Source organism: Pecten maximus, chromosome 7, assembly GCF_902652985.1.
Source record: "Pecten maximus chromosome 7, xPecMax1.1, whole genome shotgun sequence".
In the NCBI taxonomy this organism is placed as follows: Eukaryota; Metazoa; Mollusca; class Bivalvia; order Pectinida; family Pectinidae; genus Pecten; species Pecten maximus.
The window spans coordinates 24,460,990-24,487,428 of NC_047021.1; the positions used below are offsets into that span (position 1 = coordinate 24,460,990).

Sequence of the window (26,439 nt, forward strand, 5' to 3'; positions counted from 1 at the left end):
TTTTATGTCTGAAGCCTTTATTATTAACGATTATATAAATTACATAATACGTAGTTCATTCTAGAGATATACAATGTAATAAATGTAACATTGGGCATGCGCTGTAACTATAATAAGACACTAAAACGCATACATTGTCCAGCCTCGTTCTGACTCGGTGAAATACTTCCGGCCAGCATAAAGTTCCAATATTTAGTTTCGTATGATGCGAGACGGATTCCGAGCTAGGTGCGCATGTCACGCTACTAGGGTAGAGTATAAATACTTATCAACGAAAATGTGAAACACACACATAAATACTTATTTATATAATTTGCATCAGGTAACATTAAAGCTGACAGTGCAGGTTAAAAATCTTCCAATTGTGTTTTAAAAACAATATACGAAGGCTCAGTATTCAGAAATCGTTTCTGAGACACCACTTGGACACCCGCTATGAAGTGGCGACATTTTAATATTGTGCTCTGCTTGGAGACGTATACTCGGCATATCACGCCAGTACCAGCGCACTTACAAAATGAATATGTATATGTACCTGAGGTCGTAATAGAGTAGTAAAGATGGTCAGTACTTCTCAGCTATTCCAAATTCATCTTAAAATAAATAATTGGCGACAAATAATGTACAGATCCCAAATAATTCATCCATTTTTTCTACGTGCGTGCATATCGTGGCTACGTAGCCACTTGGGCCCCGTCACCATCGTTTGACTTTGTATTCTCTGGAGTTGTCTGTTTGCTCACGATACATATGGTATATGGAAACCAAAACCAAGGCAAAATATGTAAGAGCTTACGTATTTTATAATTTCTATTCGTATCCATTAAATCGTTGCTAGCCCCCGTGAGAAAAACACGTGAGTGTTTTGTTATAATCTACAACGTGTATACACATACCTGGTAAAACGTGTCGGTAATTTTGTGATATTTGACAAGTATTCGTATTCTGACGGATGTAGCTGGAAATACCGCCGTTTTTACGCATTCTTGATTATAAGGATGTGATACTAAAACATTTTGCTAAAATTTTCGTTTTTTCTTTCTTTCGCGATGGGTTATTTCGTTTTTGAATGTAATGTAGATCGTAAATAACTTCAATCGATTACAACCATTTTCTTATTTTTACCTGTTCAATTTCCATGTCAATATTCTGTTATTTGTATATTTAAAAAAACAAACAAACAAAAAACAAAAACAAACAAAAACGGATGGAAGGTCGTATAATATATATATTTCTAAGAATCTCAACTGGAAGCTTTTTAACTTCCACTGTCAGCTTTAAGTATAAATACTATAGTTTATAATATTCACCAATGTCTATAAATAACACATATTAAACACACACACATATAAATATCTATATACTATACTTTATAAACAAATGAATTAATGTACAATATATATAGACTGGTACATGTACATACATGTCGAATTACACTCGGATGTCTACAAAGTTCCTGCCACACACACTGTCGTTGTACCTCTCCGGGGCTAAAACGGAGCAGCTAATTACAGAAATTTAACAGTACAAAATCGTCCGTACCAATACCGATACATGTTAGTACTGTCGTTCCCACTCCGTACCGATACCTGTTAGTACTGTCGTTCCCACTCCGTACCGATACATGTTAGTACTGCCGTTCCCACTCCGTACCAATACCGATGTATGTTAGTACTGTCGTTCCCACTCCGTACCGATACATGTTAGTACTGTCGTTCCCACTCCGTACCGATACATGTTAGTACTGTCGTTCCCACTCCGTACCGATACATGTTAGTACTGTCGTTCCAACTCCGTACCAATACATGTTAGTACTGCCGTTCCCACTCCGTACCAATACCGATACATGTTAGTACTGTCGTTCCCACTCCGTACCAATACCGATACATGTTAGTACTGTCGTTCCCACTCCGTACCGATACATGTTAGTACTGTCGTTCTTACTCCGTACCGATACATGTTAGTACTGCCGTTCCCACTCCGTACCGATACTTGTTAGTACTGTCGTTCTTACTCCGTACCGATACATGTTAGTACTGTCGTTCCCACTCCGTACCGATACTTGTTAGTACTGTCGTTCCCACTCCGTACCGATACATGTTAGTACTGCCGTTCCCACTCCGTACCGATACATGTTAGTACTGCCGTTCCCACTCCGTACCGATACATGTTAGTACTGTCGTTCCCACTCCGTACCGATACTTGTTAGTACTGTCGTTCCCACTCCGTACCGATACATGTTAGTACTGCCGTTCCCACTCCGTACCGATACATGTTAGTACTGTCGTTCCCACTCCGTACCGATACATGTTAGTACTGTCGTTCCCACTCCGTACCGATACATGTTAGTACTGTCGTTCCCACTCCGTACCAATACCGATACATGTTGGTACTGTCGTTCCCACTCCGTACCAATACCGATACATGTTAGTACTGTCGTTCCCACTCCGTACCAATACATGTTAGTACTGTCGTTCCCACTCCGTACCGATACATGTTAGTACTGCCGTTCCCACTCCGTACCAATACCGATACATGTTAGTACTGCCGTTCCCACTCCGTACCGATACATGTTAGTACTGTCGTTCCCACTCCGTACCAATACCGATACATGTTAGTACTGTCGTTCCCACTCCGTACCAATACCGATACATGTTAGTACTGTCGTTCCCACTCCGTACCGATACCGATATATATCAGTACTGTCGTTCCCACTCCGTACCAATACTGATATATGTTAGTACTGCCGTTCCCACTCCGTACCGATACATGTTAGTACTGTCGTTCCCACTCCGTACCAATACCGATACATGCTAGTACTGTCGTTCCCACTCCGTACCGATACATGTTAGTACTGTCGTTCCCACTCCGTACCAATACCGATACATGTTAGTACTGTCGTTCCCACTCCGTACCAATACCGGTACATGTTAGTACTGTCGTTCCCACTCCGTACCGATACATGTTAGTACTGCCGTTCCCACTCCGTACCAATACTTGTTAGTACTGTCGTTCCCACTCCGTACCAATACCGATACATGTTAGTACTGTCGTTCCCACTCCGTACCGATACCGATATATATTAGTACTGTCGTTCCCACTCCGTACCAATACTGATATATGTTAGTACTGCCGTTCCCACTCCGTACCGATACATGTTAGTACTGTCGTTCCCACTCCGTACCGATACATGTTAGTACTGTCGTTCCCACTCCGTACCAATACATGTTAGTACTGTCGTTCCCACTCCGTACCAATACATGTTATTAATGCCGTTCCCACTCCGTACCAATACCGATACATGTTAGTACTGTCGTTCCCACTCCGTACCGATACATGTTAGTACTGACGTTCCCACTCCGTACCAATACCGATATATGTTAGTACTGTCGTTCCCACTCCGTACCGATACATGTTAGTACTGTCGTTCCCACTCCGTACCAATACCGATACATGTTAGTACTGTCGTTCCCAATCCGTACCAATACTTGTTAGTACTGTCGTTCCCACTCCGTACCAATACCGATACATGTTAGTACTGTCGTTCCCACTCCGTACCAATACCGATACATGTTAGTACTGTCGTTCCCACTCCGTACCGATACATGTTAGTACTGTCGTTCCCACTCCGTACCGATACATGTTAGTACTGCCGTTCCCACTCCGTACCAATACCGATACATGTTAGTACTGTCGTTCCCACTCCGTACCGATACATGTTAGTACTGTCGTTCCCACTCCGTACCAATACCGATACATGTTAGTACTGTCGTTCCCACTCCGTACCAATACCGATGCATGTTAGTACTGCCGTTCCCACTGTCACAACAGCACGATACACATTGAGCCTGTCCAGTACGAGGCGTTATCGGTGCTCTACAGACTTTAACGAAGCATTACGTACATGTAATTTTTTCGCCGATATGCTCACGATGATACATCTCCACTACCATACTATAGTGCCGATCCCCGAAATTCGCCAAAAGTCGTGCTCCGGTGTAGCTCAGGCGAGCCAAATCAGGTGTGATAGACCAATGCATGTATGTCTATAAACAGTATATGTACATGTACAAATCACATGTATGTCTATATATAGTACACATCATACTCATACACACTCCTGTTAAAGGGACAGACATTTCAAGAACAAAGTGAAAGACTTTTTATAAGAGATTGTTGATCAATAAAAGGATATGAAAGACAGAATAAGTCACTCGTACCTAATAAAATTACAATGATAGCATTATTCACATTACATCAACTGATCTAGACAATAATTCACGCGCATAATGAATTAATTCACGCGAGCATCACTTGATCCTTCTAATGATTTGCGCCCATCACTTAATCCTTCCAATGATTCACGCTACGAAATATTCACGTGCATTATGATTCACGCGCATCGCTAAACCCTACCAATGATACACGTCCATCACTTAATCCTACCAATGATTCATGTGCATCATTCTATCCTACAAATTATTCACGCAAATCACTTTATCCTACCAATGATTCATGCGCATCACTTTACCCTGCCATCAATTCACGCGCATCACATTATCCTATATCATTAATTCACTTGCATTAGTTTGACCTTCCGTTACTACACGCTCATTACTTTATCCTACCATTAATTCCCGCGCAACACTTTATCCGACCATAATTCACGCGCATCACTTTATCCTATCATTGATTCACGAGCATGACTTTATCCTACCATTAATTCACGCGCATCACTTTATTCTTCCTTCAATTCACGCGCATCACTTTATCCTGCCATTAATTCATCCGCACCACTTTATCCTACCATTAATTTACGCGTATCACTCACTCCTACTAATGCTTTCACGTGCACCATTTAAGCATACCAATGATCTTATTCACGAACTGAAAGGAAATGTTTCCTGTATCAGGCCGTACATCACTTTATAAGTTATACTCACTAACAATATAGTATCAACTTCCGCATGATAAATATCATTACAAGGTTAACGTACCACACTAATTGTTCAGTTTAATCTTAGCATGTCAAGACAATACATGTAACATCACTAACACAAGCTTCTCACAATATCTAAAGGGAATTCGCATGTTTACAGTCTGTTTGGGGTATTCCGACCCTACCTTGGTTTAACCCCAGACCATAAACTTATCATTGGCTAAGAGAAAAATATTCACAATTTCCTGAGGAATTTTACTACACTTTCCAATTTTTTTTTTTCAATTCGGTCGAGAGAAATTTATATCGTTCGTATCGTTATACCATGGCATGTTTGTTTGAGAATGGACATCTAATGCTGTACAAGAAGACGATAACCAATGATCACACACGATATATACCAAGTGGTACAACCTTTGGCTCATGTGACTCTAACCAAACATATTTTTTTTTGTGTTACTGATAATAGTGACCTGCTGTTTAGTAAGTCTACATAAGACACACTGACTATAATATACAGTGTTTACATACAAGGACAGACAGGATCAATACTTTCTATCAACACGCTATCACTAATTGTTTTCCCCAATGTATCCTCACTTGACATTTCACTTTCGACTGGTGATGTGCATAGCGACATTTCGGAACACTCCATGATGTTCCACATGGTCGGGCTGGCATTAAATGTTTTGCTTACAATTCCACCATGATGTTTATAACTTAGGCCTCCCTAAACATAACAAAACATGCCCCGTCTCGGCACGTTTGGTCTTGCATGTACTGACTCTGCACATAAACTGTACATGTAGTACGGCATTGAAAATCAGCTTGCATGTAGGGCACATGTACCAGGGATCATGATTTTCCTAGATTTCTAGATATAAATGATTACTTATACCAGTCAAGTAGGAATGCTATTCCACTTATAAATACACTGGATAATGTTACAATATTTAATAGACAAACAATTACTAATTTTAGAAAATCCTGGCCACAGATACATAATTATGTACCTATGCCATAGGGGAGAGGCTCGAAGTGATACGGCGACAATACAGTAATATCCCCGTGAAGTGCGAGATGAACGTTAACTATGTCCACGTGTAATGCACCAGAGGTACGTGCAAGCAGAAACACGTGAGCACGAATTTAACACGTGTAAGTAAATTGTACATCCACGTAAACACGCGCGAATTAAACCATATATACTGCCTTAAGGGAAAGAGCACATGTGTTAATACAATGAATACACGTATACAAAACACCTGTGTATATACGTGTACGTATACAAAACAACTGTATATATACGTTTACGTATACAAAACATCTGTATATATACGTTTACGTATACAAAACACCTATATATATATATATACGTTTACGTATACAAAACACCTGTATATATACGTGCACTATACAAACACGTTTACATCCGCACATGAACATTCTTTTTTTATCATAAAACATTTTTAAAAAGTATAATTTGAAACATGCGCGTTAATTCATAACGTACATCTTTATAGTCATGTAAACCACGAGTAAACATACAAACTAGAGTAAACGTAGAGTTAACAAGCACGTGTTAATTACAAATACAAAACAGAAAATTGCATATCAACACGAATCTAAAATATCAATACACCATCTCTTATTTTTGCATACAGATCACACGTCCAGGTAAATATGTAAATTTAGATAGGATGTGACAGAAAGGACAAATTAAAGCTGTAAGTTAAATTAAACAAGATGCCCAACAGGCCTGTATTACTTATTCTACATATATATGTATGTGTTGCTCCAGCTTAGCGGCAAACTCTCCGTTGGAAAATAAGATTTAATTCATTCGAACTTGGAAGTTGATACAAGTAATGGATATGAAACGAAAACTCGTATCACTCAGTACTTTTTATATTTCTTATATCATAACTTTGAAATTTTGGTGTTCAAGAACAAAATTAATAATTTAAAAGTTTGAACACATTTGACCAATGTGACCTTAAAAATACATCCAAGTCTTTCATAAAAACCAACTTGGTAGCCGTTTGTCCCGACATGCTACTGGTTAAATATCTGGGCATCCTGATTATTAACAAAACGTCGTTTAAAACATGATTAACTTCAATAACCGTGGCAGTCCTTTATTCCAGGAGGCTACTGGCCCAACAGCATCGCCGTCGTGTTACCGTGTATAGCACATGTTGATCACTGTGGCCACAGTTACTATGTATATAGCTTGGTCTGTCAATACACCCAATATCAATACACCCGATATCAATACACCCGACATCAATACACCCTACATCAATACACCCAATATCAATACACCCAATATCAATACACCCAATATCAATACACCTAATATCAATACACCAAATATACATTTCCTAACATATGTAGTAGATAGACGAGGCGAGTACCTGTCCTGTGATCTTAAAATTAAATCAAGATAATGGATTTGAACAAACGTGGAAGCTTATCCTTCCATCCTGCAACCCCCAATACCATTGCCTTTGGCATAAAGAATTTAACTCCTTTACCCCCGTGCCCTTAGAAGTAAGGTAAAACAAAATTGTCATATCATATCCCGACATGCCATTTGCCCAAGAGTCATGCGCCTCTTGGTTGTTGAGAAGTAGCTTGAATGCAAAGTGTGGCGCCGGACGACAGACTAATGCCAGACGAGATCAGTATGTTGTTGGCGCCGGGCGACAGACTAATGCCAGACGAGATCAGTATGTTGTTGGCGCCGGGCGACAGACTAATGCCAGACGAGATCAGTATGTTGTTGGCGCCGGGCGACAGACTAATGCCAGACGAGATCAGTATGTTGTTGGCGCCGGACGACAGACTAATGCGAGACGAGATCAGTATGTTGTTGGCGCCGGACGACAGACTAATGCCAGACGAGATCAGTATGTTGTTGGCGCCGGGCGACAGACTAATGCCAGACGAGATCAGTTTGTTGTTGGCGCCGGACGACAGACTAATGCCAGACGAGATCAGTATGTTGTTGGCGCCGGGCGACAGACTAATGCCAGACGAGATCAGTATGTTGTTGGCGCCGGACGACAGACTAATGCCAGACGAGATCAGTATGTTGTTGGCGCCGGGCGACAGACTAATGCCAGACGAGATCAGTATGTTGTTGGCGCCGGACGACAGACTAATGCCAGACGAGATCAGTATGTTGTTGGCGCCGGGCGACAGACTAATGCCAGACGAGATCAGTATGTTGTTGGAACTCAGCAGAGAAGTATGCTGGTATAAAATCGACAGTTATAAAAAAGTTGATGAGAACAAGCGCTAAAGATAGAAAATGTTAACAAACGATACGGATATCTTTTTTTTTCAAATGATGTAATGGAGGCTACGACAATATATATATAACATGTAAATCCGATATCACTTATACTGTACGATATCTGGTAACATATAACTATTACTTACTACATACATATGTAGCATACAGGCACACAGACTACGTTATATTTACAAAAATATGAACATTTATGATCCCGGCATAATAATTATGTAGTATTTACAAGACAAGCAGCCTATGGAAGGACTCAACGCACAGTCACGTGATCGGATGATGACGTAATAGAGTAAAGATCAACCATTGGTCCACTGTTGCTAACTGCACACTATTGTGGTTCTGTGCATTATGGTACAGTATGTGTAACCAGACGTTATGAAGCTATAAATCACTACATACGACATGCATAGTTGATGTGTCCAGTCCCACTGCCCACCGGCTACCTCGTACAGGCGGTGTGGGCCAGTCCCTCGCTGAACACAAGATAATATACTATACTAGATAGTGAATATGATATCGAACATGTTTGTACCTAATCATAAGGGGACTTAACACTTTCCCTGGACGCTCTTTCATGTACCTGATATCTTGCATCGTACACAACAGAAGGCTTCTACGACAATACCAATGTCTTTCCTGGTTTAACCTCTCAACCACCGCATCCTCCACAACCTCCACAACTTCCACATCCCCCACCACAACCGCCACACCCGCCACAGCCGCCACATCCGCCACACCCACCACAGCCTCCCACATCTCCTCCATCTACACCCTCTTCACCGCCGTCGGCTCCTGAGTTTGCTGCCACCTCGGCGTCTGCAGCCGTGGCGGCGGTATCTGACTGGATCGGATTGGTTTCTACGTCCAACTCAAACTCATCTGCTGCAAGCTCCGCCGCCTCCAGATCTGAGTACATATATCCAAGGCCACCATAGTCTGTCTCGCCCGTAGAGCTGCCTGCGCACGCCTTTCTTCCGTGTATTTGCCGGATGTAAGTATTCGTTGGAGTGTCCACCGAGTAACCAGCGGCAACAACAAGGCCAAGGTCATCGGCCGGCACGCGATTGATTGGCCTTGTCCCTCGCATTGGTGTACTAGGACTAGTACCGTTTGCAGTAACAGTATTTGGTACTCGAGGCTGACAAAGCACGTGTAAAAGGGCCACGCTAAACGCCAGGGCGATGTTTTCAGCTATCTCGTTACTGTCTGACTTGATCTGGACAACACCATGTCTCAAGTCGACATCGGCTTCATGAAGGTGGAACTTGAATACGTTGTCCAGGTAGGGCAGAGCCATTTGTTGCCACTGGGCTGTATGACTGCGGAAGAAACGTATACTAAGTGTTCCACAACTGCCAGGTACGCCTTTTTGTCCTTTTTTGTTTTTACGCCCTGCGAAAAAAATTAAAAGTCAAATTATTTTGCGATATATGCAGATCCAAGAGGGAACTCAGCACACATCATAAATTTATATTGTATATTTGCTTGAAGTGTCCTTTTCATGTGAGGTTGCATAAAATAGAATATAAGAATAGTCACCTTTTTCTTTCTTTGATCACGTGCGAAATGAACTTAGAAAAAAATAGGGAAAAGGGAAGAACCTACTCAGAAACGCGTTGGGTAATTATATATGTACATTTCCACTGCAGTGTAACTGTTAGAGAATGATCTTTTAAAGATGATGGACCAAGATGATCACAGATTGTAGTAGTTAACTTTATGCTACATTATAACTTATCTATAAGAACAATATGACCGAGACAAGTGCCAAAAGCAACGTAATGTTTATGCTCACAGCCCTGTAAAAATTACCAAAACAAAGGAAAATGAGTTTACGTTCAGGAGTGGTCCCAAGTAATGACTCCAATGGTGTGCGGTGTGTAAGCATGAAACAATATACATGAATATACGGTTGATGTAATCGCACAATTTGTGCGGAACGATATTTGCACGATGCTTGTTGTCCGATGTCACAGATGAACACTTATTTCTTATTTCGATTTTAAATCTTACTTTTTTCATGATACAGCTTTAAAAATAATTGTCTCCTCACATCGAATTTAAACAGTCTTAACTCTAAAATTCTTTTTTTGAACACTAACTTCCTGTTCACATTTCCAAATGTACGTGTTGTATCAGCACATCGCCTTAAGCAATTTCCATTACAGTTATTATTTGGGACCTATTCGTTACCAAAATGCATCATCTTTAGGAACCAACTGTTGAACTACAGATTTTGGAACACCAATCCCTATCACAAACAACAGCGTTTTTCTTTATTTTTGTAGATATTTAGGGCTGTGAGCATAAACATCATATTGCTTAACAAGAGGTCCATTGGGCTTTAACGATCACCTGACTCTAAACATCCCTTGTACTATTGTAGTATACATACTCAGTAAGTATGGTGGTACCGTTGGCCATGGCAGGCTTGGTAGCCATTTCAGATTTCGAACTGAGCAAAAAATAACAACATTTGGTCAGGACCATCTCGAGATCATTTCAGGTAAGAGCTGAATCCCATTAGTTGAACGTTAGAAGAAGTTTGAAATAAGTGTTGTTCAGGAAAACTATGATTGCACAATCATGTTACAAAATAGCCGTCGTGACCGCCATGTTTTTACGAAGCTGAAAAATGAAAACATAGTGTTGGCTCCCCTTCTTTTACATCGTCACCAATTTCCAGCTCAATGACACCAGCCCTTCGGGTCAAATAATTTAAAAACGGATATAATTGGTTAGTTTTACTGACAAAGAAAGTTGAATATAGACCATACAATAAGCGTAAAACTCAGGTGAATCATGCCTCAATGCAGAGTTGTACAGTTCGCCCAACCTTGCGAATGATTCGCAGTTGTTTATGAACTAAACAACATTCGACAAATGCTGTAATTATTTCTTTAATTATTTCTGAGCTAGACTTGGCACTTGTCTCAGCCATATTTAGTCAGCTTTAGATTAAGCACGCTATATAACACGTCATTTCCGGTTGATTTCAATTCGTAACAGAAAAAAATAAGGCATGGACAAAGTTTATTTATTTACATTCGTTAGTTTTTCCACATACACCAATTAAAGTCAGTGGGTGGAAATACGAATCCAGATTTTACGCCTCGATTCCCGCGGCCTATAGTATTTTTTATCTTGGGTTGAAGTCTTATATATTATGTAAAATCTGAAAAATCTCGAAACATGAAAAGGTGATCCTCTCTGTAATTTAACTTCTGCTATTCCCGGCATCAATCTAGAAATTATACATATTTTATTAACCAGGCACCTCATGGACGTGTGATTACTGATACCTCGAATATTCCTCGACATATTTTTATTGTGTTATGGGAGAACACAGCCGATATGATAGGGGTGTCTGGGGAATCGTTACCGTCATTGACACTCTGTTCCATTTAATTACAATGTTTTCTTGTGTGTGACAAAAACTCTCGTGAATTACAAATTACCGTAATTCAACCCATATGCATTAAAATCTAATAAGTAATCAATGGATCAGCAAAAGATGCGGGTTTGTAATCAGTGGTAGGCGAGACTGCTCCGTAAGGATTTGGAGCTGATTAATCTCACCAGGTCGCCGACCGAACTCATCGTGTTGGGTCGAACATACAAATATCTACATGTACACACCTCTTTATTCCGTCACCGTATTGAAGTTTCAGTTCGATCAATGAAGGTCGTGATTAATCAATTCAACCAACCAATAGTGCTGCCATATGTACATGTAACTTGCTAATTTAAGTAAAAAAAATAAGATAAAATATGTTTAATATTGTATACTGTATTGCTGCTTAATTTTGCGGGGCTAATATTTTGCGGTTATCCAAGTCAGACCTTGCACTCTCAAGTCTGGTATTAAATTTCGCACAGAACTGCATACATTCGAAGGAAATACGTCCTAACATTGCTGTGTATATACGGGCAATATATTCATTATCAGTGGCGAATATAGCCAAATTAAATCCCAAGCGAATATTGCCATCTAAAGATATGTCCGGTAGATAATACAATAGGACTTTATACAGTATGTCAGGTAGATAATACAATAGGACTTTATACAGTATGTCAGGCAGATAATACAATAGGATTTTATACAGTATGTCAGGTAGATAATACAATAGGACTTTATACAGTATGTCAGGTAGATAATACAATAGGACTTTATACAGTATGTCAGGTAGATAATACAATAGGACTTTATACAGTATGTCAGGTAGATAATACAATAGGACTTTATACAGTATGTCAGGTAGATAATACAATAGGACTTTATACAGTATGTCAGGTAGATAATACAATAGGATTTTATAACTGTTTCGTCATACTAGGATGCTTCAGTCATGTAAAAGAGTGGATGTCTAGAAGGGAAGTAAGAATACCAACAGATGATAAAAAGTAGAAGCACGGTATGTCCAATTATTTACGTTATACAATGTTGGTATACAATGCACGCATGACAAGTTATCTGAATTGTCAATAATTAAAATCATAACTGGCACAATCATTTCCATATATACCCAAATTTTATATCGCATCGGTTATTATCTCCCATTACAACATGTCAGTGTACCTGTGATGCCCGGTATTCCCCGCCGGAAGCCCGTCCATTGACCAATCAGAATGCCCCAGTCCCCGTCGTTGTTCTTTATTAGGATGGCTCTCTGACCAGCTTTAGGATTCACAGAAGGACACACTTTGGAATCTCCCAGCTGTAGGACAAACGGTTATTGATTACTCAACAAGCAGAAATAAATTACTATTATATCGTTGTATATTATAAATAGTAAGTTTGTAGGACTGACCATCGAGCGTATATCTAAGTCCGTGGACTGACTTACATTTGTATATGGCGATCAGTTAAAGAGGAGACAAACAAGCAAAGCAATGCGACAAAATGACAGCAATTCATCACGACAAGGGGCCGCGGTGGCCGAGTGGTTAACACTAGCCCTCCACCTCTGGGTTGCGAGTTCGAAACCTACGTGGGGCAGTTGCCAGGTACTGACTGTAGGCCGCTGTTTTTTCTCCGGGTACTCCAGCTTTCCTCCACCTTCAAAACCTGGCACGTCCTTAAATGACCCTGGCTGTTAATAGGACGTTAAGCAAAAACAAACCTAAATCACGACAATAATCGCACAAGGTTTGGATAGACTGGATTACCTGCCTTAGTATCATTTCTTTCGCTAGACTGCGCTCGTGAATACTGTATTTTCGAAGCGGAGAATAGAAAAACTACGGCAGATAATCCAGTCTAGAAGTCCGGACCTCAAACAAATCTTTGGGAGATGACATTTCGCCGCTTAAATTGTTTGTTTAGATCGAATCGAGGTTGACATTTGAAAATCTATTCTCATGTGACCAGCATTCGCCATCTTGACCAGCAGACGGCGTAACTTACCTGACTCGGGGTTGGCAGCTGGTCAGATCCTATGAGATGACCAACAGCCGCCATCTTATCCTGGTAAAACACCTGTACGGCCGACATTAGTAGGGGCAGACTGTGTATGACACGACAGGTAAACGTCTTTTCTCCAGTATGATTAACAAACCTGAAAATAGTGACGGTGAAAGTGTTAAGGGTATCAAATGAACTAAACAATGGTACACGTCTGTAGTATTGGCTTTTATGGTGACAAGAATATGTTTCGTCGATATAACTTAACCTAAGGAATTTCATTAACTTAAATTTTGCACGGGAAATCATTTCTGAATCCATGGAAAGTTACCAAATAAGTTTTTTCCTCAAATCCAATAATGCTTCATTATGGAAATTTGGAATTTGATCAAGTTTAGGAATGTTGATGGAACTTGGGTCTGGGCTGTTAAATGTTGCTCAAATACATATAACATGGATGGCATCGGAAACTCTAGAATCGCCAGCACAAAAAAGATTCCTCGCCGTCAGGTTTCTCCTATAATTAACAAACAGTCCTCTGGGTATTATATCTATAGATTTGTCAGAAAAGCTACTCTGACCGGATGTATTTTGTGCCAACATTAGTTTTATAACGAACAAGGATTTATGGGGCCCATGGAACAATGATACACACAGACTACTAAGTAAACATTTGGGTCAATCACAGACCTCGCCGACCGCCGGCACATTCTCAATAAACACTGAATTGGCCGACGATGGTCGAAAGATGAGATCCCAAAGGAGGTGGGTAGTCATAGATTTCAGCACGAACCCTTTACGAGTTTTAGACACAGATCTTTGTGCGACACTCGTTATATACTGTTTTGTTTCAGTCTAATTAAGGGGTTGTTGATAAATAACGATTGAATGGCTGTATGCACTCGGTCTGAAATCAAGTCTAGCGCTCTACTAATAGTAACAATTTAACGTATTTTTATTATTATGTTATTTCACGCCAAAAATGATTTTTATAAAAAAAAACAACAACACCAAAACCAAAAAAACAAAAACCAAAAAAAAAAAAAAAACAGGATTCTACTGTAAACGAAAAGTTTAAAGCCTGAAGAATCCAATTAGTGGTTTAGTAGATACCACTGCATTGATCAATATCATCTATTAAACAAGCGCATACATTCACTCGCCCAAGGTCAAATGAGATGAAGGACGTTTATTCCATATGGAGGCAGTAACTCGCTTACGATACTTTGAACCACCGGAAATAAAATTCCAAGTAAATTGAAGCACGGTCTAAACGAATTCCATCTCGTCGAAGGATATTACGGCCCGTCTATCGGATTTCACTACCCGTCAGACATGAAACTCGTGCAGTTGTCAATGTGGTCATAGCTGCAGATAGGAGCCATTTAAACCTGTTATTGTCACAGAAAAACAGAGCTGTTATTGTCACAGAAAAACAGAGCTATAAAAACCGAGACAAGAGGTCCATGAGGCTTAACGGTCACCCGAGTCCTAAACATGCTTGACAAGAGGTCCATGAGGCTTAACGGTCACCCGAGTCCTAAACATGCTAGACAAGAGGTCCATGAGGCTTAACGGTCACCCGAGTCCCAAACATGCTAGACAAGAGGTCCATGAGCCTTAACGGTCACCAGAGTCCCAAACATGCTAGACAAGAGGTCCATGAGCCTTAACGGTCACCCGAGTCCTAAACATGCTAGACAAGAGGTCCATGAGCCTTAACGGTCACCCGAGTCCTAAACATGCTAGACAAGAGGTCCATGAGCCTTAACGGTCACCCGAGTCCTAAACATGCTAGACAAGAGGTCCATGAGCCTTAACGGTCACCCGAGTCCTAAACATGCTAGACAAGAGGTCCATGAGGCTTAACGGTCACCCGAGTCCTAAACATGCTAGACAAGAGGTCCATGAGCCTTAACGGTCACCCGAGTCCTAAACATGCTAGACAAGAGGTCCATGAGCCTTAACGGTCACCCGAGTCCTAAACATGCTAGACAAGAGGTCCATGAGGCTTAACGGTCACCCGAGTCTTAAACATGCTAGACAAGAGGTCCATGAGCCTTAACGGTCACCCGAGTCCTAAACATGCTAGACAAGAGGTCCATGAGGCTTAACGGTCACCCGAGTCTTAAACATGCTGGACAAGAGGTCCATGAGGCTTAACGGTCACCCGAGTCTTAAACATGCTAGACAAGAGGTCCATGAGGCTTAACGGTCAGCCGAGTCTTAAACATGTTACTATCTTCTATGTACCTGTATTAATAGTAGCATAGTGTCGCCGCTCTTCATAATTCTAATCAATTTTGAATCATTTCATTTACACGGTGATTTCCCTTCATAAACTATCGTCAAGTTTAGCATCTCTTCAGTGAGAAACATGAAACCTAGGGGCCATGGAATTTACAATTTTGATAAATCACCTTAATGTCTCTCCATCCATGAAGAGTATTTGATTCAATCAAATCTGGGTCTGGAGGAGAAGATTTTTTAAATTCCAGTCAATTTGACCCAAAACACGGGATTTACATCCAGGAAATGATCTCAGATATATTATCAGACGGTCACCTTTAAATGCTGTACCTATGTTTCCTTTCACCGGTCATTTGATTACTCGGACCTTGAACGCTGATGGTCAAGGTCAACTATTTGCATCACTATTTGTGCTAATTATCAAGCGTATATGTGTCACAGTAATGAAAGAAAATATTTTAATTGCATTTTTTGGGATGATTTAGAATTTTGGCCGAAAAATATTTTTCAACGTGCCATTTCTGCGTCATTTTCATGACTTGGCCTTGAAACAATGTATCATGCGACATCTTCATACGAACAGGTTCTATAAAATGTGACACAAATAAACCATTTTGAAAGTTGTTTTTTTTAATTATTTTTCCACCATTTGACTTCTGTGATCTTGAATGAAGGTCAAGGTCAACGATAAGCATAACATTTGTAGCCAACTATACATACTATATAGGGACCATATACAGATCTTGCAACATCTTGACCTCAAAGTACCCATGGGTCTTTTGCACTTGAATGTGGGCTGCCCGCTGAACTCATTCAAGCTCAATGTGATTGGCGTATTGGTGCATATAAAAACTATATAGATCCCTCACTTGCGTATCGTCAACAACTCAGCAATTCACTTGGGGAGGCTATTAATTCAATATCTGTGACCTGAGCATTGCTATGAATACCTACACTTAACTTGTTGGCATGTATGAACTATAATCTGTCCAATCTACGATGGACAGTGACTATTGTTATACCTTCGTACAATGTGGTATACATGACATTACTTTTGTGTACATCCCATGGACATGAATGGAAGTTACAGTGTAGTTAACGGCATACCTTGACGTCATCAATGAGATGCACACTTATGGGTGTTGCACAGTTTGAACTCACCTAGTGTATTCTATATCTAAATTGAAATCTGTCATGTTACATGCATGTGTTTTGTGGTATGGCAAGCTCATGAAGATGAAATCATTATTTCCTATTCTTTATACTACATGTACATACATTTTGTATACTGTCACTATACAACGTTTATACACTACTCAGTATTGGATGTTTGGGTCATTTACTACCTGGTTTATAATAACATGTGTTTTTCTCTAACTGTATTTGTAATAAAATGGAAAATGTAATCCTGTTAACTAACGACGCACGACGCATTGGAAAAGGTCACTAAGCTTCACTCAGCTGACCTAACAGTGAACGCTGTACAGCTGCTGTAGCATGGCGGAGTCGCGATAGAAACTGACTGACAGACGAAGCCATCTGGTATAAGACAGACGACAGGGACCCATTCTGATACACGTTAGTACCATAGTTACTTTGTTTAACTCTGTCAGTGACCCCGATGGTATAACGATACCCTTTAAAGCTGATGAGACCGAGAAGAGAATGACAAGTCCTCTTGTACACGAGGAATCGTTAAAGAGATTATAAGGTTAAAAAAAATATGAGAAAAGGATATAAAACGTTATATTTTCTATGATTATTTTCTGTTAATCGCAAAAATTAAAAGTCACTGCAACCATTTAAGATAGATATCTAAAAAAATATCTCGATCTAATACATAAATTACCACTCGTAACCTGATACTGCGCATGCGTATAAGTTGAGAACTACTAAGTTTGATAGTTAAAACGTATATATCATAACACTATAGAATCATTTTCTGCAAACAAAAATTAACAAAAAGACGCAAAAGTAAGTGTCATGCCTAAGACGTGTGTTTGTTAACATTTGCCTCGTGATCCTTTTTTTTCTTTGCGACGGAAGTTAATAACTTTGTCACGGACCATGTGACCTATTCGGCTACAACAACCAGTGATCACTGTACCGTGATTACAACAACCAGTGATCACTGTAATGTGATTACAACAACCAGTGATCACTGAACCGTGATTACAAGAACAAGTGATCATTGTACCGTGATTACAACAACCAGTGATCACTGTACTGGGATTACAACAACCAGTGATCACTGAACCGTTGTTACAACAACAAGTGATCATTGTACTGTGATTACAACAACCAGTGATCACTGAACCGTGATTACAACAACAAGTGACCAGTTATCAATATACTGTGATTACAACAATCAGCGATCACTCTACCGTGATTACAACAATCAGTGATCACTGTACCGTGATCCGTAATTACAACAATCAGTGATCATCGTACCGTGATTACAACAACCAGTGATCACTGTACCGTGATTACAACAATCAGTGATCACTGTACCGTGATTACAACAACCAGTGATCATTGTACTATGATTTCAAGAACCAGTGATCATTGTACAGTGATTAAAACAATCAGTGATCACTGTACCGTGATTACAACAACCAGTGATCATTGTACTATGATTACAAGAACCAGTGATCACTGTACTGTGAAAACAACAACCAGTGATCACTGTACTATGGTTACAACAACAAGTGATCATTGTACTGTGATTACAACCAGTGATCAATGTACTGTGATTACAACAATCAGTGATCACTGTACCGTGATTACAACAATCAGTGATCACTGTACCGTAATCCGTAATTACAACAATCAGTGATCATTGTACCGTGATTACAACCAGTGATCAATGTACTGTGATTACAACAATCAGTGATCACTGTACCGTGATTACAACAATCAGTGATCACTTTACCGTGATCCGTAATTACAACAATCAGTGATCATTGTACCGTGATTACAACAATCAGTGATCACTGTACCGTGATTACAACAACCAGTGATCACTGTACCGTGATTACAACAACCAGTGATCACTGTACTATGATTACAACAATCAGTGATCATTGTACTATGATTACAACAATCAGTGATCACTGTACCGTGATCCGTAATTACAACAATCAGTGATCACTGTACCGTGATTACAACAATCAGTGATCGCCGTACTATGATTACAACAACCAGTGATCACTGTACCGTGATAACAACAACCAGTGATCACTGTACCGTGATTACAACAATCAGTGATCATTGTACCGTGATTACAACAACCAGTGATCACTACCGTGATTACAACAACCAGTGATCATTGTACTATGATTACAACAACCAGTGATCACAACAACCAGTGATCACTGTACCGTGATCCGTAATTACAACAACCAGTGATCACTGTACCGTGATTACAACAACCAGTGATCACTGTACCGTGATTACAACAACCAGTGATCACTGTACCGTGATAACAACAACCAGTGATCACTGTACCGTGATTACAACAACCAGTGATCACTGTACCGTGATAACAACAACCAGTGATCATTGTACCGTGATTACAACAACCAGTGATCATTGTACCGTGATTACAACAATCAGTGATCACTGTACCGTGATTACAACAACCAGTGAGCACTGTACCGTGATTACAACAACCAGTGATCATTGTACTATGATTACAACAACCAGTGATCATTGTACCGTGATTACAACAATCAGTGATCACTGTACCGTGACTACAACAACCAGTGATCACTGTACCGTGATTACAACAACCAGTGATCATTGTACCGTGATAACAACAACCAGTGATCACTGTACCGTGATTACAACAATCAGTGATCATTGTACCGTGATAACAACAATCAGTGATCACTGTACCGTGATTACAACAACCAGTGATCATTGCAACATTTGATAAAAATTCAACCAGGAATCATTTTGGGGTTCATAGAGACCAACGTCTGGAATTTTGGACTGCCCTTTGTCCCTAGATGTAACACGAGGCGTATTGGGACAAAAACATAATTAAATTGTTAAATTGGGTTTCAACAACTCCATATGGACTTAAGACAACGCCTGTTGGTCTTATAAAGCATCAATCAAACAGTCTACCAATAATACTAGAGTTGCCTCCCTTGTTAATTAATTATTCCCGGGTTACAACATCAGAACACGCAGCGTTTTTAGAATTTTGTTTAGTCTGTTAATACATCGTAAATTTTTTTGAAATATTTTTTTTGTAAGGAACAACTTACATATTTTGACAGCGAAGATGTCAATAAATTATGCGCGAAAATATATTAAGTTGGTATATTTTAAAAAAAGGCGATAGTGGCTCTGTGTAATGATATCCGATCTGTGCAGTCGCGTCCGTAAACACCCTCTTGTTAATACAGGAAAGTATTCCAACAAAACATATCACTACATCACATGATCACTGCAGACACGATTTATTTTTACATTTAAAAGAAGCCAGCTTACGCTCCGATATAAACTCGTCAGAGGAAGCTTATCATTAAAACAAATCTAGGTACTTTCATGTGGCTTTCATCAAAACACACAAATTTAGAAATTCTGGAAATAATATCAACGTCATATTTCATTTGATAGAAAAATTTAAAGATTTCTTTGGGTGAAGGGTGCCGGAGTGATTTATAAATACGATTGGCGTTGCTGCTAACTGGCGCTCCAATGCAATTTTCTCAGACGCCGGCTCTACGCCAGTGCACGGCTAATTATAATACTTATATCGGGTTATTGTGGTCTGCAATCTGGTAACTATCACCGAACCTGTATATATAACCACATGACCTGCTATCTACCATAACTCCCTGGAGAGGTTTCTCTCCGACACCAGATATAAATGTGTATGCATGACAAACACACACAGTACCCCTTTTTATCGGTCTCGTGACATACTGATCGGGTATATAAAGAACGTTTTACTGCTAACAGACACACGGGCATGATATTATGGACGTTTCACTAAATACGGACATGTCATGCAATGACACTCCGTTTCTCAAGTTACGTTCTCATCCTATGACAGACGTTTTACATGTTACATACCCGTCTTGATATGACGGACGTTTCCCTAGTTACAGACCCGTCCTGATATGACGGACGTTTCCCTAGTTACAGACCCGTCCTGATATGACAGACGTTTCCCTAGTTACAGACCCGTCCTGATATGACGAGCATTTCCCTAGTTGCAGACCTGTCCTAATATGACGGACGTTTCCCTAGTTACAGACCCGTCCTGATATGACGGACGTTTTTTCTACACAAGTGTAGTTATGCGGACACGACATGATAAATATAATTTAGCGCTTTTCGCGTTGAAAGACTTCCGCCAAATAATACTTGTGCTGAATGAAGTTTCTTATATTGTTGTCTATGGCAACTACTTTAACAGTATTTAAGTTTGGTTATGCACTAAAATGTTAGTACGTTTACGGAATGACTTACGTTTCACAAGTTAATGACACGGCATGGTATGACGGTCGTTTCTCTCTATACAGACAAAAGTATGACGGTCGTTCTCTCTATACAGACAAAAGTATGACGGTCGTTTTCATTGTTGTGGACACGTCCTGATATGACAGACGTTTCTCTCTTTACAGACAAAAGTATGACGGTCGTTTCACTAGCTACGGACGCGTCTTGATATGATGGATGTTTCGCTGGGTGGATCGCTAATTTACATATTTCACAAAATAGTGAAAATTGTATCAGAAACAAAAAATCAATTATCCACCCTAAAAATGATATTCTTTGGACACTGAAAATTAAACAACGTTTGACACTATGCCAAACTAAAAATGAAATCCATTCAGTGTTCACCGATGTATACCTCGTTATTATTCGGTATGGTTAAAGTTGTCCTATTTCGGAAATTTCCAGCTCGGTTTAGACCACTGATTTCAGAGACATGCTGTTATCGTCGTAGGATTTTAAGACTTCAGGTTTATTTCTGGTAAACATAGTGTGGATTAGTGTCTGTGTTCCCATTCGCCTAAGACATTTACAACCAGCGGCGTTACGCGTACAAAGTTTATCATCCACAATGTGGTTAGGACAAACTCGGCCTGTCACTTGGTGGTTATAGTATGAAACCGTAATCTACTAAGTTACAAATATGGAATTTACTATCGAAAGGTAATGAGCGCTATGGGGAGGAATCACCCTAAATGGTCTTGATCATAAATGTATCGTGTAAGTTACATGTAAGTATTTTGATACCAAATATTTCAATTAAAATGTACTCGATGACCTTAGAATTAACAATATTTTACATGGATTGAAATGTATTTGAACGAAAGATACCGTATGTACTTTGCTAATAAGTAAAAATACGAATAAAAATACCAGGAATCAAAATTATCCCAATAACATTTAATTCCAAAGACAAACAAACAAGATATCCAAGAGGGATATTAATGCCCAACATTGAATGGCTTTTATTGGTCCTATGAAAGTCTTATCTTTTCTCTACTTTTCTTCTTTGCCATCTTCCTCTCAATCATTGGATAACATGGGGAACATAAATATGAAGTCTAAGAAAAAGAACTTACTGAAATTTATGAATAACACATTTTAACTGTCATATCCAAGATGGCTGCTCGTCGGCCATTTTGTTTTCCCGATTAGTCTAAATAAATTAGATTAACTAAATGAGCGCAACTGAGGCCACATGAGAACCTACATGTGAAGTTTCAGAACTATCGCAGCAGAACTTTTCAAGAAATAGCGATAACAGATTTCAACTGTCAAAATCCAAGATGTCGGCCATTTTTTGTTCCCCATCAGACTCATAAGTGCATAACTAAGCGCCGAAGGAAATCTACATGTGAAGTTTGAGATTGTCCCCAAGTTCTTTGCAAGAAATAGCATTAACAAACTTCAACAGTCAACCTGTCGGCCATTTTGTTTTCCCAATCAACTCAAAATTGAATGGGCACCAATAGCGACCAAGGGAAAACTATAAGTTTGAGAAATAGCCCTCCAGTACTTATTATTAGCGATTACAAGCTTATGTAAATATCAAAGATGGCTGCCTGTCGCGGATCGGTAATTTTGTTTGGCGACTATTCTCATGATCCTGTCCTGTCTGTGAACGTTTATCGTGTAAGACAAATACTAGGCAAACACTAGACAAACACTAGACAAATACTAGACAAATACTAGACAAATATTAGACAAATATTAGACAAACACTAGACAAATACTAGACAAATACTAGACAAACACTAGACAAATACTAGACAAACACTAGACAAATACTAGACAAATACTTGACAAATATTAGACAAACACTAGACAAATACTAGACAAACACTAGACAAACACTAGACAAATACTAGACAAACACTAGACAAATACTAGACAAATACTAGACAAACACTAGACAAACACTAGACAAATACTAGACAAATACTAGACAAACACTAGACAAATACTAGACAAACACTAGACAAACACTAGACAAATACTAGACAAACACTAGACATATACTAGACCAACACTAGACAAACACTAGACAAATACTAGACAAACACTAGACAAATACTAGACACATACTAGACAAATACTAGCCAAATACTAGACAAACACTAGACAAACACTAGACAAATACTAAACAAACACTAGACAAACACTAGACAAATACTAGACAACTACTAGAAAGTAGTGAGGTTCGTACAAAGAACCGCATTGACGTGGAACTACCGGGCAATTGACGGGATTTCCAATTATTCAGTAAATCGAAAAGATGCGTTTTCTCATAGATACTAATTATTCAAACGGGATCACAACATTCATCTATAGAAAATGCTGCAGCGGGAACGAAAGATGAATTACTACGGAAGTGTACATTTATGTCAGCGATATATTTGTAGATCAGTGTTTAAATTGAGGACGTAAATGGACAGCTGTACTTACTTGTGAGAAGCTACAAGGCAGTGGTTGTCCTTCCCGGAGGGGAGCCGTGGGAGAGGGATTGGGCCCCACATCTGTTGGACGTGTTCGGGAATGATACAGAAACGCGGCTCATAGTTACCGTTCTTTAGGAAGAGAATACAAGGCCCTGGTTTGGGTTGGACCTGTACATCAGCCGTGAACGACACTTTGAGGTTTCTTTCCTCATCCAGCATGACGGTCTCGTTGATCTTAGTGTCGCCACGGTTCAAGTCCTCCACTATAGGAAGCATGTGGAACACATTTTGAGCCAGCTGCTCCGAACTACTAAAACACATCGGTCGTAACATCTGAATAAGTTTGAATTTTATGCAGTTGTATAACTTTGTGTCAAAGCAAAACGCACTTGCGCTTTTCTTTCGTTCCCATTCTCTGCCTGGTCCCTTGTATGATGTGATGGACGGACCTTCCTTCCCACTTGCTACATAATGAATCTTTATTTTGAAGTTCTTTAGCTCCTCTGGAAGTCCCTCCACCTGCATCCGGTCGAGATGTATGTTTGCCTTCTTTGTTGAGAAAGAAAACATTTCGTCCAATGTGATTGGTTGAAGGCCGGACGGGGGATCTCCACGATACATGGCGCCAAATTCAGTAAAGTTCTCATTGAAAGCCTCCCGCCACAACTCCCTGGTCTTTTTATCGGCCTGGTTCAATTTTGACCCCAAATTACGGTCGTTGACGGAGTCGTCGTGGTTGAACACTTTTCCTAAGACACGTGTAGTGTCCTCTTTATAAACAATAGGGTGAAGCTGGTGGGAGTGCCAAACCAGATCCATATCATAACATGGCACCAGAAAGACTCGCGGGTTTTGAAGCTTCAGATAAAGCATTTTTTGATAACGTTCGACGGCACGTCTTAGAAAGAGGCGATCGTAGTAATGCGGCAGGGATACTTGGTATGCGAACACACGCTGACGCTGCGCCGCCTCAATCACGTTGTAGGACAGTTTGGAAGCGTCATCCAGGACGAAGTCTCCACGTCCTGGTAAGCTGTCATTGTCATGGCGGATCTCCAAATCAAATTTTTCCTTTGGATATTTGGAGGTCCATAACTGTCTGCTAATCTCTAAGGCCTTTTCTCTCTCCTTTTCAGACAACAGTTTATGATTAACAGAAGAACCTACCACGGCTTTACAATCCTCTTCGTAACTTATTGGGGACAGCAGGTGACAGTGCCATACCCACTCGATGTCCAGAGGTGCCGCCAGGGTCTTGTCTGCATGCCCAGCGGCTAAGGGGAGCCATAGTTTTTCATAACGCCAAACTGCTTGACGTATTATCGTTTCGTCATAAAGACTCCGATTCCGATCCACTTGCTGCAGGAAGGCTATTTGCTTCAGGGCGCTATCCACAAGATCCACGCCAAAAGTTATCTTTGTCCGGAAGTTCTCGATAGATATGTCCGATATTTCATACATGTTGATACCTGGAAATACATAAAAGTAGATGACATGATTATCAGTTTATTATTTCAGGAACCATATTTATATTACCATCTCGACAGTAATGTTTGTGTAAATGTAAAAAGGAACAAAGGATATGATGGTGTTGGTAGTAAGAGACCAAGGACATTTTTACTCAAAGTAGCCATTGTGTACCAACATTGGGACTACTTTCAGTAAAGATAAGGGAGCAAGGGGAAATTAAAGGGGGTATGTTGAGGTTGGCAAAATGACTTTTCGGGTGTGACATTAAACAGCTGACTATACCGACAACGTACATAACAGGTCATTACACTCATGTTATAATCTAACTCCTAGTTTCAAACATTTCGCCGCTATATTTGTAACGTGAATCACGTGATTTCAGTCTCATAGAAAAAAACTATCTTCAGCGCGAGGATTACACCGTCACGCGAGATCTGGGACACATGACTGCGGACAATACAAGTATATTTACCATTGTATGGCACTGCCACTATATAACCCTACCAATTCAGTTGCGAGTTCACCAGCTTATGAACTGCCACATGAAATTTGAATTTGAAAATTTCAAAAAAAAAAATCGCACGACAAATAAAAAATCGCAGATGGTAAATATGAGCATTGAACGGCTTTCAGTTGGCATTCATAGTCAATATGAATGCCAACTGGAACATGAAGCGCTAGCGCGCTTCATGGAATTTGCCTCTGTCCAGTTGGCATTCATATTGACTATGAATGCCAACTGAAAGCCGTTCAATGCTTAAATGGCCGCGATATGTTTTGAAACTCGGACTTAGATTATAAAATGAATGTCATTACACTCTGTACCTGTTAAAGTGTGTTTGCCGGAGTTCTGATGTTAGTCGGACCATATCAGATTTTTGAAAGACAAACAAAACAAAACTTTCGGATTAGGTTTCTGCAAAATTTTATGATAATTGGTTCAGTACTCCTTTAAGTTAGAAGTCGAAAACGTATGTTGATTACGGACGTACGACGAACGACAAAAGGCGACTGCAACAAGTCGTTTCAGACCTAAAGTGAATTCATCTTTATTTTAATGTCCCTTTTCAATGAAACGAGTGAACCATAGTTTTGTCAATTTTGGTCA

The 26,439-nt window shown here is 39.8% G+C and overlaps 1 protein-coding gene across 2 annotated transcripts; it reads right to left on the reverse strand.

Moving 5' to 3' along the window:
- LOC117330333 lies at positions 1-25,325 on the reverse strand. Of its 2 annotated transcripts, XR_004533325.1 has the most exons (5): positions 23,869-25,325; positions 13,663-13,813; positions 12,835-12,973; positions 1,847-9,647; positions 1-1,589 (listed from the first exon to the last, which is right to left on the reverse strand). XR_004533325.1 is itself a non-coding variant. In XM_033888539.1 (4 exons), exons 1-4 carry the CDS (start codon positions 25,320-25,322, stop codon positions 8,905-8,907), a joined length of 2,487 nt encoding a protein of 828 aa, XP_033744430.1. In that variant the 5' UTR covers positions 25,323-25,325; the 3' UTR covers positions 1-8,904. The 2 variants fall into 2 exon arrangements, 1 of the variants encoding a protein (XP_033744430.1); XM_033888539.1 differs by having other exon boundaries at positions 1-9,647.
- Between the last annotated feature and the right edge of the window lie 1,114 nt (positions 25,326-26,439).